This window comes from Macaca fascicularis, chromosome 12 (assembly GCF_037993035.2).
Source record: "Macaca fascicularis isolate 582-1 chromosome 12, T2T-MFA8v1.1".
NCBI classification, from domain to species: Eukaryota; Metazoa; Chordata; class Mammalia; order Primates; family Cercopithecidae; genus Macaca; species Macaca fascicularis.
This window is the reverse complement of record NC_088386.1, coordinates 111016026-111034944: the sequence shown is the minus strand read 5'-3', so window position 1 is coordinate 111034944 and position 18919 is coordinate 111016026. Positions and strand designations below refer to the sequence as shown.

The 18919-nt window shown below is 38.0% G+C and overlaps 1 protein-coding gene across 1 annotated transcript in view; it reads left to right on the top strand.

Moving 5' to 3' along the window:
* Nucleotides 1-5447: 5447 nt before the first annotated feature.
* ABCA12 (ATP binding cassette subfamily A member 12) overlaps nucleotides 5448-18919 on the top strand; it is a 213383-nt gene continuing 199911 nt past the window's right edge. Inside the window, exon 1 of the mRNA XM_005574203.5 lies at nucleotides 5448-5840. Coding sequence (XP_005574260.3) covers nucleotides 5772-5840 — 69 coding nt within the window. The 5' untranslated portion in view covers nucleotides 5448-5771. The remainder of the gene's footprint in view (nucleotides 5841-18919) is intronic.

Sequence of the window (18919 nt, the reverse complement as noted above, 5' to 3'; positions counted from 1 at the left end):
CAGATGTTTCATTTTTATTATATACCATTTTCTTTCCATTTACAATCCATATGTGCTTATCTAATGGTTAAAATTTTGTGAATTTTTTTTACATACTTTTGCATATGCTTTTTATCTTTAGCTACATATTTGTAAAGAAGCATATATGGGTATATGCTTACATCCACATAAACACAGCATATATTTACATCCATATAAACACATACAAAAATGGATATATTTGAGTGTGGACTTGTGAATTTATCCTACTCTATTTGTACATTCTCTTGTTCAAGAGTCAAGCTATCAGCTACCACTATACATGCCAATCAGTTGTTCTCTTTCATTTCCCCCTGTACCTTTCCTTCTCTGCTTCCAAAATATTACTGATCAGGCTAGGCGTGGTGGCTCACGTCTGTTATTCCAGTACTTTGGGAAGCTGAGTCGGGTGGATCACTTGAGGTCAGGAGTTTGAAACAAGCCTGGCCAATATGGCAAAACCCCGTCTCTACCAAAAATACTAAAAATTAGCCAGGCATGGTGGTGCATGCCTATAATCCCAGCTACCAAGGAGACTGAGGCAGGAGAACCACTTGAACCTGAGAGGCAGAGGTTGCAGTGAGTTGAGATTATATCCCTGCACTCCAGCCTGGGTGACAGAGCAAGACTGTCTCAAAAACCAAAACAAAATATTGCTGATCAGTTAGTGCTTGAATGAGACTTTTCAACTAAAATGTTTGATTATTTATTTGAATTGAAATTATTGACCAGTTCCTTTACCCACTAGCCTTATGCTTTCAAAGTAATATAGTAGTAGTTGCACATACGAAATGGGAGGCGGATCACGAGGTCAGGAGTTTGAGACCAGCCTGACCAACATGGTGAAACCCCATCTCTACTAAAAATACACAAATCAGCTGGGCATGGTGGTGCACGCCTGCAGTCTCAGCTACTCAGGAGGCTGAGGCAGGAGAATCTCTTGAACCCCAGAGGCAGAGATTGCAGTGAGCAGAGATTGTACCCCTGCACTCCAGCCTGGGTGACAGAACAAGACTCCACCTCAAAAAAAAAAAAAAAAAAAAAAAAAAGAAAGAAAGAAAACCTGTGTGTTGCTCAAGATTGAGGGGACAGATAACTGGGTGATTTATTTTTCCTATAAGTTGGAATTTGAAAATGCTAGAAATGATAATTTTCTAGCTTATTTAATAAAATTAATCTTTCCTTTTTTCTTTTTTTTTTTTCTTTGAGACAGAGTCTCGCTCTGTCACCCAGGCTGGAGTGCAGTGGCCAGATCTCAGCTCACCACAAGCTCCGCCTCCCGGGTTTACGCCATTCTCCTGCCTCAGCCTCCCGAGTAGCTGGGACTACAGGTGCCCGCCACCTCGCCCGGCTAGTTTTTTGTATCTTTTAGTAGAGATGGGGTTTTGCTGTGTTAGCCAGGATGGTCTCGATCTCCTGACCTCGTGATCCGCCTGTCTCGGCCTCCCAAAGTGCTGGGATTACAGGCTTGAGCCACCGCGCCCTGCCAAAATTAATCTTTTCTAAGACAGTTTCTGTTGTGCCCAAGAGAATGCATGCTATAGAAACCTTTACTATTGGGATATTCTTTTTTTAAATTTCTCTGGGAACAGGTCAGTCATCAAAGACTAAAACACATGCAAAAATTGGTTTGTTGTATTTTTTCCATAAAGAAACAAGTGATAGTAGATAAATATACAGATTTGTCTTGTAAGCTGTTTAAGGTTTTATGAGGGGAAAAACATAAATTGAGAAGAAAAAATACTATTTTTCATTTTCATTTTTCCTTTAAAATGGAGACTTGATTATTAAAACTTATACTGCAAAGAGGAGGAGATGATCTTTCTGAATACTCTACCCCGTATCTTTCCATCAGTTGAATAGGCTGGCCAAAAAATTCCAAATTTTAGGGGTGTCAGTTTTTTCTTAGCCTCACAAGATTACACTACACATGTAGTAAAATTAATTAATTCAACATCACCAGTTTAAGAAAATGATTACTCACCCTGAGTGAGTGGATGAGTAATTCTTCGCAAGATGGGAAATCACCCTGAAATTGCCATACTCACATGGCTCAATGTAAGATAATCGATTGATTTATCAAACTTGGTCTCTGACATGCCTGTGTTATTTGTGATGAGGAATTCTGTGCCATTGAAATCACCTTGGAGGGATAAGGTGCTCTGTAACAGCTTGGAGTGAGCGAGACTTTGTAAAGCTCCCTTGAAATATGTCTTGCTTTCAGGTTTTGTGGATCAGATTTTTACCAGTTGCTTCTTGACACAATTCTTTTGTCTACATTATCATTGGAGTGTCTCAGTGCTGATAAAGCACTTGAAAATCCTGAATCTGATACCTTCCTCACACCCACCTGCTTCATAGCCTCAGTTATCAATGTCTTACATCGCAGGTGGATCTTAGGTAATGAGGTATTAGCAACTGGTGCCTCATTATTATAATCCTTGGGTGGAGTCTCATCCTTCTTGTAAAAGAAGGATGCTGTTATTTTTACCATGAGTTAGCTTCGATTTCCCAACTTGTTGCACATTTCCACCTAGGTTAAATGCGTGCACTTGCTGTGTTTTCTTACCCATGCTTGCTTTATGAGGGCCTGTTGGAGAACAGGCTTTGCAGACACAGAAACCTGGGTTCAAATTACTGTTCTGACACTCATTATCTGTGTGACCTCAGGAAGTTACTTGTCCCATGCATCTTCATCTATACAGTAGGTATAATAATGTTGACCTCACAGGTTTATTATAAAGATCAGGTCCTGTAGGTGATGAGTATCCGTTGCACCTTAATGTAAAAGTAAGTTAATGGTAAAAAAAAAAAAAAAAAAAAAAAAAAAGAGTTGTCACTGATACTATACACAAAAACCAGTGTTGAGGTGAAGGAGTAAAATTATAATCTGGTTGCTGTTAAAATTTCTGAACTGCTTTACATCATCACTAACTCAATTCACTTGTTTTTTCTATTCAAAAAAAAAAAAAAAGGATTTCAAGTCTCAATTTCAATCAACGTCTCATTCTACTAACATTTTCATCATCCCACAGCATCGGCTTTATCATACTCTCTCTCTTAAGAAGAGTTTCCAGGAACGTTTCATTCTAAATCCACAATATGATATCTTCTCCTCCTTAGCTTTAGGTCCCTAACTCTCCAACTTTATCTTCTACTTTATCTTCAGACCAGCTCTTAGATTTAGCTGGGTCAGAATTCTCACCATTCAGGAATATAGAATTTATCTCGAAATCGTGGTGTTCCATGAGACATGGTCCCTGTACTCAAGGGGCTCAGAGTATGGACAGAGAGACAGACTGACTATAATAGAAGGTAATAAGGGAGTTGACTATCTGTGCGAACAAAGCTTTATGGGAAAACAGATGAAGGGGTGATTAATTCAGCCGGGGGTGGGGGTGTGGTGGGTGGAAGTGCTGGAAAAGGCTTCAGAGGGGAAGTAACACTTGAGTCAGTCGTTTGAGAATGAGCACAATTTCATTTTGGGCAGAGGGAACAGCATGACCAAAGCCTGAAAGTGAACAGTCCTCATCTAAAGTATTCTAGCAGATGGCAGGAGGGATGGCTGAAGGTGGAGAGACAACTGATGAAGCTGGCAAGAGCCAGGCTGGGAAGTGCCGTGAGGCTCTATCAAGAAGCCTGAAAGAGCATCCTTCCTTTTCCTGAATTCCTGGAGCAACTACTCTTTGTGCACTCATTTTGGCAATAATTTTTCATGCGTGTACTTCCAAAAAAATCTCTACAAGTGATTTATAGGCCCCCCTAGAGAAACAGGGAAAATCCCTGATGTTCATTTGTTTCTCAGCTCTTTCTGTGAAGTGTAATACATGGGACTGGAGAAAACAGAGCATAGAGACTAAAAGTACAGAAACGAGGTTCGAGTTCCTTCTCTGCTGTTCCCACTGTCCTCACTGCTAACTAGGTGAACTCCGGCAAGTTATGGCACTTCTAAATATCACTTTCCTCCACTGAAAAGGGGAATAATGGCAGTTTCTATATAATAGGACTCCTAGGATGATTCAATAAGTCCTTAGCAAACATTGCTACCCAATTATTTAATAAGAATTAATTGACCACTTACTATGAGGCAGGACCTGTGTTAGATTCCTTTTTTTTTTTTTTTTTTTTCGGATGGTGTCTCGCTCTTTTGCCCAGGCTGGAGTGCAGTGACACCATCTCAGCTCACTGCAACCTCTGCCTCCTGGTTTCAAGTGATTCTCCCTCCTCAGCCTCCCAAGTAGCTGGGATAACAGGTGCCCACCACCACGCCTGGCTAATTTTTGTGTTTTTAGTAGAGACAGGGTTTCACCATGTTCGTGAGGCTGGCCTTGAACTCCTGACCTCAAGTGATCAGCCCGTCTCGACCTCTCAAAGTGCTGGGATTACAGGCGTGAGCCACCGCACCTGCTGAAGGGCCAACTCTTAATGCTTTAACGGATTTTGCAAGTAGAGTCTGGATTAGTCAGGATAGGTGTGAGGATCAAAGGGGAGCTTCACCCTACTAGCCTTGGCTCCAGTATTTTAGTCAATTACATTCAGTAGCAAGTATTGAACACTAATGATATATAAAGTACTGTGATATAGTCCGTGTCCTCAAATAACTTGTCTTGTAAGAAAAATAAGACATACACAAATAAAAATAATGCAAAAAGTTTAAGTTCCTTGAGAGAGGGCAACAAAGAATGATGCTAGACTCAAAGGCAAGAGAATCTATTCTATGGGGTATATCCAAAAAGGTTTCATTGAAGATGTCAACTTGGGGATAACTTTGAAAGGCAGGGTCTTAGAGAGGGAGGAATGTATCATGGAAAGAGGACATAGAAATATCTTGGATCACCCTGCGTCCCCTTTCACTATAAGAGCCTGAAACAATGTGGCTTACCTGTAATAGACATATGAATCTCCACTCGCGAATTGACTCCAGTTTGTCATTTATGTCCCCTACAGCCTACCTTTCCTTTTCTGCACTGTGTTTAACTGAGTACACTGTGATGAAAGGTGGGACCTGGTCAACATAGTTATTCCCCCAAAATCGAAACATTCAACTTTAGGTTAAAGACGGATACTTTCCCTAGTATATCTAATGATGGGCTGAGGCTCAGAGCTTTGCAGCTAAGCTATGGCCTTATTGATTTAAATCATTTTAATGACACTTTAATATTAAAGAGCCACTGGGCCCAGTGTCTGTGAAATGCTCTCTGTGCCTTGCCTCGGCTAGAGCAGACACTGTGTGCAGGAAAGAAGACAAGAGAATGTAGGACAAGTCCTACTGGCCTGGCAAGGGTCCCACCCCCTAATTCCTGTGACGCATCCAGTGCAGGTGACATGCTCTCTAAGGTGTGGATAGGCAATTAATTTCATGGAGAGTAGGAGGTGTGGGTTCAGCTGCCGCTTTTTTTTTTCTTTTAGGCATTATCTGAATGATCCTCATTCTCTTTTGAGTCTGGACTTCGTGCAACAAGCAGCACCTGGATATTATTTTAAAATAAGCATAAGCCACCCAAAGATACTGATCTGGGTCCTTCTTTTGGAAGAAGCGTTGATTGAGAAGTGCCTCTTGGTTAAGGATTAACCACAGGGAAAAATCCAGCAGAAACAGAAGAACCGTGGGTTTCTTACCCCAGCCCTCAAGGAAGCTATGCCGTGAAAGGGGAACTGATACACTGATATACAGCAAGTTGGACGGGGCATCAATTCTTCATTTGTGGAGTGGAGAAAAGAAGAGGAGATCTCTCATTTGGGGTGTTTGAAGGATGGCTTCCCAGTTTCATCAGCTTCGGATCCTGGTCTGGAAAAATTGGCTAGGTGTAAAAAGGCAGCCGGTGAGTTAAAAAAAAAAAAAAAGTGTGGAAGTGTGGGTCATGGGGCAATAAGCCAGGTAATCCTAAAAGGTGAGGTTAATGAGAAGTAAAAACAGAAGAGTTTAAAGGCATTTTCCAAAGCAGGAAGTAATATATTTAGAATTCATCCCCCTATCTGTCTTATAGCTAATGGAGCTAGTCTTAACATGCCCCAAAAAGCAGGCTTTTGATTTCAGTAAATTAAAAGAGTAAATCAGGACATGCCCTGGGTGAAAAAAAGAATATGACTTGTTACTGGCTGAACTGGAACATTGAATTCTGGGTTCAAGCCAAAAGGCTTCCAGAATTTTTCTTAACGAATTTAGTTAAAAATGGGATAGAGGAAAGAAGAGTATTATTTGAAATGTACAATAAATGGGAAGAAATATATTGGAAAACCAAAAGCCATAGAAAGTTTGATTGAAAGGTAAAATACAGAACAGAAATAGTTTGAAGGCTATTCGTATAGAAAAGCTACTGAGAAATTTTAGTATCTAAAAATCATTTACTGGGAATGCCAAACAAAAGTATGTGTATGTGCCATGTTTTAAGAATATCGTTGCATCACTTAGCTTTACTACTACAATCTGTCTTCTCTTGCTCATTGCAACGTCTTTTTTGTACTCTTACATTAATGTTTGCATTCTAATTACAAAGTTAACTATTAGATCCTCATCAGATGGCTCCCAGGATGATTGAGAATGGAACTGGTTTCTGGGAATTGTTATATATTCAAAAGAATGTTTGAAAATCAGGGCAATCCTAAAAGGTATTCAATATACTTTATTTTAAAGTGGTAATTCCCAGTCTTGAATGAGTAATGTACATATTATGCAAATAATATGCATCACAGAAACCAGCATTTTATCTATGCACCTTATCTCACTCTAGGCTTGCTTGGTGTGCCTGACACTTTACTTTAGTGTTTTGATGTGTTTAGTAAGAGGAGGACGTAGGTGTTCACTTACCCTTCTGAATTTTGTGGGTAGGGTTTTAAAATCCTAAGGCATGTGATTGCATGGGTGTGGGGTTTGAATATAAAATTATAAACTCATTGAATTTTTTGTTTGTTTTTTAACTGGAAAAAAAACACAGAAGAAAAACTCCCCATAATTATCACGTGGTTGATTCTGTGTGGCATTAGCAGGGAAAGGATCCTGGGTGTGTGGATGAGGTCAGAGGATGTGAGTTGGGGCCTCTGCCACTGCTCCTCATGTAACTTAAGTAGCTGAAGACAGTTTCTCTAAGCACTGGTTTTCCCACCATGATGTGGCATGATGAGTTAGATGTGACATGATTAGTTACATGTGCCATGAAGCCTGCCACATCTAACTGATATTGGGGGAAGTACCAAATGTGCTAATGTATTTCAAAGTGCTTTATAATGGTGACACGCTTAGCAAATAGATTAGTGAGGGATTTGAAGCAATGTGTGTCAGATTTTATGCAGATTAATAATGAAAGGAAATTCAGGAGAAGATACTGTGGGTAAAAGGAAGAAATCCACATACAGTAAAGTTTGTAAGTGATAAAAATTCAATAGCTAAAAACAAAAACACGGAGGAACTAAAATCTGTATGTGTGATTGTCAGTAACCTGAATGCTGAGGTCTGTTTCTTTTACAACTCTATTTTGTGTAAAAAAAGTTATAGGAAAAAAAATCCACCCAAATCTCAGGTGAATATGTTTGTTTTTCGTTGAGAAATTTTATCTTTAGAAATTTTAATGACAAGTCTTTTTCCTCATTTTGAAAGTAGTAGGTATATCAATTTTCTCCTTTAGGGTTTCTCTTCATTCTAGTCAGTGTTTGCTGGACATAGTGAAATATTTAGGGGAGATGCAAGTCAGATATATTAAAAGTTTTTCAAGCATGACATCTTGCATTATTCCCATATAGTCAAAACCCCTAAATAAACTCTGGTAACTATATTTTTCCTAGGGAGGGAGAATACATGAGCCGTTAGTTCATTTTGGGACAGGCAATGATTCAGATCTTAAGTGCACCTTAAACAAATGGAAACCAGGACAGATAAGTCTTCATGGTAGAGCGAGGTCAGAAAAAGTCCAAAATTTGGGACAGTACAGAAGGCCAACCTGAATCTATTATACCCAACCAGAGGGAAAAGAGAGACCTGTAGAAGATGGTGATGCAAAAGGAAAAGGAAGGACAATTCCAAGTGGAGGGTGAAAGGGCAAGGAAAGATAAATTTCCTTCACAGTTTCGCCTAGCATCAGCTCTGTCTCTCCATATTGGGAAAAATACTTGAAGACACATGTGGGAAGGAGATATGTGTGATAGCATTATGCTTAAAAAGGAAGAGAGGAATAAGAGGTTGGAAAGTTGGAATTAAAGATCTAAAGGGGGATAAAATGAAAAAAATTATATAACAGCTAATTAGAAGACAGACAAAATGTGAAATGAAGGTACATATGAATTTGAGAAGCGTGTTTTTGTAGGAATTAGACTTGGTTATCCATCAAATAATAATTTAAAACGCAAGCATTTATATTTCTATACTCATAATCATTCTAAAAATTATACTTTCAAAATATACTTTTACTCACAGAAAAACAGAAATTAAGCTATGGACACAGGAAATGTATAGTCCTTACTTAATGGTAAAAAAAAATGGAAGCATCACCACCATGACAACTTTGCCTAATTTTTGTTAGAAATTCCATCACAAAGCAAGGTGGTAGGAAGAACAATTCAAAAGGGAAGAAGTTAAGAATCTATTAATAGAGAAACAAATGACACATGAAAAAAGAAAAGAAAAACAAACATATAGTAAAAATATTAAGGTAGATTGGAGATTATTGAGGAAATGTGTTGATTATAAAAGTATATGCTGGGGCTGGGCACAGCGTCTCATGCCTGTAATCCCAGCACTTTGGGAGGCCGAAGCAGGTGGATTACTTAAGGTTAGGAGTTCAAGACCAGCCTGGCCAATATGGCAAAACTCTACTAAAAAGATACAAAAATTAGCTGGGCATGATGGCACACACCTGTAATCCCAGCTACTTGGGAGGCTGAGGCAGGAGAATCACTTGAACCTGGGAGGTGGAGGTTGCAGTGAGCCAAGATCATGCCACTGCACTCCAGCTTGGGTAACAGAGTGAGACTCTGTCTCAAAAAAGAAAAATAAATAAATTTTTTTAAAAAAGTATATGCTGGCCAGGTGCAGTGGCTTATGCCTGTAATCCTTTGAGAGGCCAAGGTAGGTGGATGACTTGAGCCTAGGAGTTCGAAACCAGCTTGGGCAATATGGTGAACCCTGTTTCTATTTAAAAATACAAAAAATTAGCTGGGCATGGTGGTGCATGCCTGTATTCCAAGCTACTTGGGAGGCTGAGGTGGGAGGATTACCTGAGCCTGGGAGCTGGGAGTTCAAGGCTACAGTGAGCCTAGATTGAGCCACTGTACTCCAGCCTGGGCAAAAAAGTTTGACTCTCTCTCTCTCTCTCTCTATATATATATATATGTGTGTGTATGTGTATGTGTGTATATATGTGTATATATATATATGCTAAAATAGAAAATGAGAAGAGAATTACAAACAGCTATACAATCTGAGAAACAGGATGAGAATAGCATAAGCTAAATATTTAGTTTGGCTATAAAAAAAGGGGATCTTTAATTTTGGTGGTGACTTCCCTCAAAATTATTCTTGGAGTAAATGTCTCTCTCTTTTCCTTGTAAAGTAAGATATCAGAATTCTGGAATATTGGGACATATATAACTGACTTAATTTTACAGGGTCCTAGAATGCTCAAGGGACTTGTCCAAGGTCACACAGCAATTTAAGGCTCAAAGGCAGATTTGTCCAAGCATGAATTTATTCTTTCCATTACTTCCTGATGCTTCTCTGTTGCTCCCAAGTTGAGTTTTTTCCCTAACATTCTCTGATCCCTACTTAACAATTAGCCCACCAAAGAACAGATCATATCTGGTAAGGAGGCCTTAGAAATTGATGATATTTAATATTTGTGGTAATATCAATTCTCAATTGTATTGCCAAAAAATGAATATTAAAGGAAAATAAAGAAAAATACACTAAGTACTAACAGAAATGTTAAGTAATAGAGAAAGCCAACCAGGTGTAGTTGCTAACCTGCTGGGCTTGTAATTTAACTTTAAAAATAATGAAATAGCCGGGCGCGGTGGCTCAAGCCTGTAATCCCAGCACTTTGGGAGGCCGAGGCGGGTGGATCACGAGGTCAGGAGATCGAGACCATCCCTGGCTAACATGGTGAAACCCCGTCTCTACTAAAAATACAAAAAACTAGCCGGGCGTGGTGGCGGGCGCCTGTAGTCCCAGCTACTCGGAGGCTGAGGCAGGAGAATGGCGTGAACCCAGGAGGCGGAGCTTGCAGTGAGCCGAGATCGCGCCACTGCACCCCAGCCTGGGTGACACAGCGAGACTCCGTCTCAAAAAAAAAAAAGAAAAAAAAATAATAATAATGAAATAATGAAGAAATACTCCAGCAGAGATGGTTAGCAATAGGAAGGCTTACCTAATGAGATGCTAGTTAATGACAGGAAAGAGCCCTGGGACAGCAAAGAGATTGCAGGCTGAAAGATTAGATAATATTAGAGTTTATCTTCCATTAAGATGACAAAGTCTATGAGAAATATGAGATTATGTAAAGTGACCAAACCTACACATTTTTGGAATTCTTGATAGAGAAGGAGAAAAAGTAAACAACTTGAAAAACATATTTTAGAGAATAATTTAAGAAAATTTCCCTAATCTTGCTTGAGTGGTAGACATCCAGATATTACTAGACATTCAGATAAATTTAGAGAATACTTGTGAGAGTTTATGCAAGCCAAACATTGCCAACTCATATAGTCACCAGACCCTCTGAAGTCCATACTAAAAAAAAAAAAAAAAAAAATTAAAGCCAGTTACAGAGAGGAGTCAAAGCACCTACAAAGGACAACTGATTAGACTAACAGTGGACTTCTCAGCAGAAGCCCTATAACAGAAAAGATGAGGATCTATTTTTAGCCTCCTTAAAGAAGAAGAAATGCCAGCTGAAATTTTATATCCTGCCAAACTGAGTTTCATAAATGAAGGAGAAAGTCTTTCCCAGACAAGAAAACACTAAGAGAATTTGTCATCATTAGCCCGGTCCTACAAGAAATTTTCAAAGGATTTCTAAATATAGAAACAAAAGGACAACACAGAAAAAGATACATAAGTACAAAGTTCACAGATCTTGTAAAGCAGCTGCACAATAGAAACTTCAAAAGAACTAGCTAACAACATTACATCAAGAACAAAATCTCACATATCAACATTAACTTTTAACATAAATGCCTCAATGCCCTGCTTAAAAGATATAGAGTGGCAAATAGGATTTCAAAAAAGACACAGCCATCTTCTGTCTACAAGAGACTCACCTACTGACTAAAGATGCATTCAGACTCAAAGTAAAAAGGTAGAAAAAGATATATCACACAAATGGAAAAGTAAAGCAAACAGGAATAGCCATTCTCATATAAGATACACAGACATTAAACCAACAACAGTTAAAAAAAAGACAAATACATTGTGTAATGATAAAAGGTTCAATACAACAAGAAGATTTAACTATCCTGAGTATATATGAACCTAATACTGAAGCACTCAGCTTTGTAAAATAAATACTACTAGACCTAGGAAAACAGATTAGTAGCAATACACTAATAGTGGTGGACTTCAACACCCCACTGACATTACTAGACAGATAATCAAGGCAGAAAATCAACAAGGAAACTCTGGACTTACATTGGACTATAGAGCAAAAGGACTTAATAGACATTTATAGAACATTATACCCAACAATTGCAGAATATACATTCTTCTCATCTGTGCATGAAACATTCCCCAAAATTAACTGTATGCTTGTCTGTAAGCGATGTCTCAATAAATTCAAAAAAAATTGAAATCATATCAAGTATCTTCTTGGACCACAGTGGAATAAGATTGGAAATCAATACTAAGGAGAAACTTTCAAAACTATACAAGTACATGGAAACTAAACAACTTTCTCCTGAACAACATTTGTGTAAATAATAAAATAATGGCGGAAATTAAAAAAAATCTCTCAAATAAAAATAAAGACACAGCATACCAAAATTCCAAGGATATAGCAAAAGCAGTGCTAAGAGGAAAGTTTATAGTATTAAATGCTTACATCAAAAAGATAGAAAGATCTCAAATTAACAATTTAACATCATACTTGAAGGTACCAGAAAAACAAGAGCAAAATAAAATAAAAGCTATCAGAAGAAAAGAATAACACAGATCACAGCAAAAATAAATGAGATTGAGGCCAAAAAAAAAAAAAAAGAAAGGATCAATGAATGAAAAGCTGATCCTTTGAAAGGCTAAACAAAATGGACAGACCACCAGCTAGACTAAGGAAAACAGAAAGATTCAAATAAGTACTAGAAATGATAAGATGACATCACAACCGTTACCAGAGAAATAGAAAAGATCATCAAAGACTACTATGAATACCTCTATTCACACAAACTAGACAACCTAAAGAAGATGAATACATTCCTGGAAACATACAACCCCCAAGATTGAACCAGGAAGAAATAGAAACCCTGAACAGACCAATAACAAGTAATGAAATTAAATCAATAATAATTTTTAAAAAATCTCCCAATAAAAAAAGCCCAGGACAAGATGGATTCATGGCCAAATTTTACCAGAGGTACAAAGAAGAGGTGGTACCAGTCTTGGTGAAACTATTCCAAAAGAAATCAAAGAGGAGGGCTCCCTTCCCATCTCATTCTATGAATCCAGTATCACCATGATTATCAAAATCAGGCAAGAACACAACAACAACAAAAAAGAAAACTACAGGCCAATATTTCTGCTGAACATAGATGCAAAAATCCTCAACAAAATACTAGTAAACTACAACAGCACATGAAAAAATAATTCACCATGATCAGGGAAGCAAGGATGGCTCAACATACACAAATCAATAAACATGATCCACCACGTAATCAAAACCAAGCACAAAGACCATATGATCATCTCAATAGATGCAGAAAAAGCATTCCATAAAAATCCAACATCCTTTCATGATTAAAAAAAAAAAAAAACCCTCAGCAGACTAGGCATAAATGAAAAGCAAATGCAACAAAGCAAAATTAGACAAATGTGACTTAATCAAACCAAAATGTTTCTGTAGAATAATCAACAGGATAAACAGGTAATCAACAAGATAAACAGACAACCTACAGAATGGGCGAAATTATTTACCAATTATGCCTCTGAAATGAATAATATCTAGAATCTATAAAGAACCCAAACAAAATAATAAGAGCCATATATGATAAACCCACAGCCAAAATCACGCTGAATGGGGAAAAGTTGAAACATTTCCCCTAAGAACTGGAACAAGACAAGGATGTTCAGTATCACTACTCCTATTCAACATAGCACTGAAAGTCCTAGCTAGAGCTATCAGGCAAGAGAAATAAAAGGCATCCAAATTGGAAAAGAGGAAGTCAACTTATCTCTGTTCACTGAGATGAACAGGTATATGCCATGATCATATACCTAAAAAACCCTAAAGACTCCTCTAGAAGATTTCTAGGCCTGATTAGTGACTTTAGTAAAGTCTCAGAATACAAAATCAACATACACAAATCAGTAGCATTTTTAATACACCAGCACTGATATATCTGAGAACCAAATCAGGAACTTAATGCCATTTAAAATAGCTGCACAAAAAATACCTAGACATATATTTAACCAAGGAGGTGAAAGATCTCTACAAGGAGAGCTACAAAACAGTGATGCTTTAATTTCTTTAAATTGTAGATAACACCAATAAATGAAAAAACATTCCATGTTCATGAATTGGAAGAATCAATATTGTTAAAATGACCATATTCCCGAAGCAATCTATAGACTCAATGTAATTCCTAACAAATTACTAACATCATTTTTCACAGAATTAAAAAAAAAAAATCCTAAAGTGTACATAGAACCAAGAGAAAGCCTGAATAGCCAAAGTACTCCTAAGGAAGAGGACAGATCTGGAGACATCACGTCACCTGACTTCAAATTATACTACAAGGCTATGGTAACTAAAACAGCATGATACTGATACAAAAACAGACACAGATCAATAGAACAGAATAGAGAACCCCAAAATAAAGCCACATACCTACATCCGACTGATCTTCAATAAGGCTAACAAAAATAACAATGCAGAAAGGACACCCTATTCAATAAATGGTGCTTGGTAACTAGCTAGCCATATGCAGAAGAATGAAACTGGATCCCTATTTCTCATCACATAAAAAAATTAAGATGGATTAAAGACCTAAACATAGGACTTAAACTATAAGAATCTTAAAAGAAAGCCTGGAAAAACTTTTCTGGACATTAGCCTAGGCAAAGGACTTATAATGAAGACCCTGAAAGCAAATACAACAAAGCAAAATTAGACAAATGTGACTTAATCAAACCAAAATGTTTCTGCAGAATAATCAACAGGATAAACAGGTAATCAACAAGATAAACAGACAACCTACAGAATGGGTGAAATTATTTACCAATTATGCCTCTGAAATGAATAATATCTAGAATCTATAAAGAACCCAAACAAATCAACAGAAAGAAAATGAACAACCCCATTAAAAACTGGGCAAAGGATATGAGCAGATATTTCTCAAAAGAAGAAATACAAGTGGTCAACCAACACATGAAAAAATTCTCAATATCATGAATCACAAGAGAAATGTAAATTTAAACACACTGAGATGCCACCTTACACCAGTCAGAATGGCTATTACTTAAAAGTCAGTGTGGAGCCCGCGGCAACTCCTGCTGTCACTGGACACAGATCAGGCAGCACCAAGGACATGACCTTGAGACCTGAGATCAGACACAGACCTTCTGAAGGAAGTGGAGTGCTCCTAAAGGATCCAAGAGACCCCTCCAAAACTGTGAGTGCCCTAATTGCGGAAGTGGAAAGGGAGACTCTCCTCTCCCGATTACACACCCCCACAGGAGAAGCTGAAGGCACTGGTATCCACAGCAGAGAGACCATAGACAGTTCACATCCCAGAACTCTGTGCAGACAACCCACAGTACTAGTCCAGAGCCAGGTAGACTAGCTGGGTTGCTAGACCCAGAAGAGAGACAGCAATCACTGCTCTTGGCTCACAGGAAGCCACCTCCACAGGAAAAGAGGGGAGAGTACTGCATCAAGGGAACACCCCATGGGACAAAAAATCTGAACAACAGCCTTCAGACAGAGACCTTCCCTCTGACCAAGCCTACCCAAATGAGAAGGAAACAGAAAACCAGTGCTGATAATATGACCAAAGAAGGCTCTTCAGCACCCACAGAAAATCACACTAGTTCACCAGCAATGGATCCAAAAAAAGAAGAAATCTCTGATTTACCTGAAAAAGAATTCAGGAGGTTAGTTATTAAGCTAATCAGGGAGGGACCAGAGAAAGGCGAAGCCCAGTGCAAGGGAATCCAAAACCTGATACAAGAAGTGAAGGGAGAAATATTCAAGGAAATAGATAGCTTAAAGAAAAAAAAAACAAATAAAAAATTATGAAACTTTGGACAAACTTTTAGAAATGCAAAATGCTCTGGAAAGCCTCAGCAATAGAATTGAATAAGTAGAAGAAAGAAATTCAGAGCTCAGAGACAAGGTCTTAGAATTAATTCAGTCCAACAAAGACAAAGAAAAAGAAGAAGAAAACATCAACAAAACTTCCAAGAAGTCTAAAATTATGTTAAATGATCAAACCTAAGAATAACTGGTGTTCCTAAGGAAGAAGAGAATTCTAAAAGCTTGGAAAACACGTTTGCGGGAATAATTGAGGACCACTTCCCCGGCCTTGCTAGAGACCTAGACATCCAAATACAAGAAGCACAAAGAACACCCAGGAAATTCGTTGCAAAAAGATCTTTGCCTAGGCACATTGTCCTCAGGTTATCCAAAGTTAAGATGAAGGAAAGAATCTTAAGAGCTGTGAGGCAGAAGCACCAGGTAACCTATAAAGGAAAACTTATCAGATTAACAGCAGATTTCTCAGCAGAAACCCTATAAGCTAGAAGGGTTTGGGGCCCTATCTTTAGCCTCCTCAAATAAAGCAATTATCATTCAAGAATTTTGTATCCAGCAAAACTAAGCCTTATATATGGAGAAAAGATATAGTCCTTTTCAGACAAATGCTGAGATAATTCGCCATTACCAAACCACCACTACAAGAACTGCCAAAAGGAGCTCTAAATCTTAAAACAAATCCTGGAACCACGTCAAAACAGAACCTCTTTAAAGAATAAATCACACAGGACCTATAAAACAAATATACAAGTTAAAAAGCAAAAGCAAAATAAGGTACACAGGAAACAAAGAGCATGATGAATTTAATGGTACCTCACATTTCAATACCAACACTGAATGTAAATGGGCTAAATGATCCACTTAAAATATACAGAACCACAGAATGGATAACAACTCACCAACCATCTGCTGCCTTCAGGAGACTCATCTAGCACAAAAGGACTCACATAAAGTAAAGGGGGGAAAAAGGCATTTCATGCAAATGGACACCAAAAGCAAGCAGGGATAGCTATTCTTGCATCACACAAAACAAAGTTTAAAGCAACAGCAGTTAGAAGAGACAAAGAGGGACATTATATAATGGTAAAAGGCCTTGTCCAAGAGGAAAGCCTCACATTCCTAAACATATAGGCACCTAACACTGGAGTTCCCAAATTTATAAAATAATTACTAGTAGACCTAAGAAATGAGATAGACAACAACATAGTAATAGTGGGGGGGCTTCAGTACTCCACTGACAGCATTAGAAACATCATCAAGACAGAAAGTCAACAAAGAAACATTGGATTAAACTATACCTTGGAACAAATGGACTTAACAGATCTATACAGAACATTTCATCCAACAACCACTGAATACACATTCTGTTCAACAGTGCATGGAACTATCTTCAAGATAGTCCATGTGATAGGCCATAAAACAAGCATCAGTAAATTTAAGAAAATTGAAACTATATCAAGCACTTTCTCAGACCACAGTGGAATTAAACTGGAAATGAACTCCAAAAGGAACCTTCACAACCATGCAAACACATGGAACTTAAATAACTTGCTCCTGAATGAACATTGGGTCAAAAACAAAATCAATATGGAAATTTCAAAATTCTTCGAACTCAACAACAGTAATGACACAAGCTATGAAAACTTCTGGGATACAGCAAAGGCAGTGCTAACAGGAAAGTTCATAGCCCTAAATGCCTGCATCAATAAGACCCAAAGACCACAAACTGACACTCTAAGGTCACACCTCAAGGAACTAGAGAAAGAAGGACAAACCAAACCCAAACCCAACAGAAGAAAGGAAATAACCAAGATCAGAGCAGAACTAAATGATATTGAAACAAAAAAAGTTACAAAAGATAAATGAGACAAAAAGCTGGTTCTTTGAAAAGATAAATAAAATAGACCACTGGCAAGACTGACCAAGAAAAGAAGAGAGAAAATCCAAGTAGCTTCACTAAGAAACAAAACAAGAGATAATACAGCTGACACCATGGAAATGCACAAGATCATTCAAGGCTACTATGAACACCTTTCTGCATATAAACTAGAAAACCTAGAAGAGATGGAGAAATTCCTAGAAAAATACAACCCTCCTAGATTAAATCAGGAAGAATTAGATACCCTGAACAGACCAATAACAAGCAGGGAGATTGAAATGGTAATTAAAACATTACCAACAGAAAAAAAGCCCAGGACCAAACAGATTCACAGCAGAATTCTACCACAAATTCAAAGAAGAATTGGTACCAATCCTTTTGACACTATTCCACAAGATAGAGAAAGAAGGAACCCCCACCCCCTAATTCATTCTATGAAGTCAGCATCACCCTAATACCAAAACCAGGAAAGGACATAAGCAAAAAACAAAACTACAGACCAATATCCTTGATGAACATAGATGCTAAAATCCTTAACAAAATACTTACTAACCGAATCCAACAACATATCAAAAAGATAATCCACCATGATCAGGTGGGTTTCATACCAGGGATGCAGGGATGGTTTAACATATGCAAGTCAATAAATGTGATATACCACATAAACAATTAAAAACAAAAATCACATGATCATCTTAATAGATGCAGAAAAAACATTTGACAAAATCCAGTGTTCCTTTATGATGAAAACTCTTGGCAAAATCGGTGTACAAAGGACATAGCTTAATGTAATAAAAGCCACCTATGACAAACCCACAGCCAACATAATGCTGAATGGGGAAAAGCTGAAAGCATTCCCTCTGAGAACTGGAACAAGACAAGGATGCCCACTCTCACCACTTCTCTTCAACATGGTACTGGAAGTCCTAGCCAGAGCAATCAGACAAGAGTAAGAAATAAACACCATCCAAATCAGTACAGAGGAATTCAAACTGTCACTGTTTGCTGACGATAGGATTGTTTACCTTGAAAACCCTAAGGACTCCTCCAGAAAGCTCCCAGAACTGATAAAAGAATTCAGCAAAATTTCCGGATAGAAGATTAACGAACACAAATCAGTAGCTCTTCTCTACACCAACAGTGACCAAACAGAACCAAATCAAGAACTCAGCCCCTTTTACAATAGCTGTAAAAAAATAAAATATGTAGGAATATACCTAACAAAGGACTCAAAAGCCCTCTGCAAGGAAAACTAGGAAACACTGCTGAAAGAAATCACAGACAATGCAAACAAATGGAAACACATCCCATGCTCATGGATGGGTAGAATCAATATTGTGAAAATGACCATACTGCCAAAAGCAATCTACACATTCAATGCAGTCCCCATCAAAATACCACCATCATTCTTCACAAAGTTAGAAAAAAGTGTTTCTAAAATTCATATGGAACCAAAAAGCCCACATAGCCAAAGCAAGACTAAGCAAAAAGAACAAATTCTGGAGGCATCACACTACCTGATTTCAAACTCTACTATAAGGCCATAGTCACCAAAACAGCATGGTACTGGTATAAA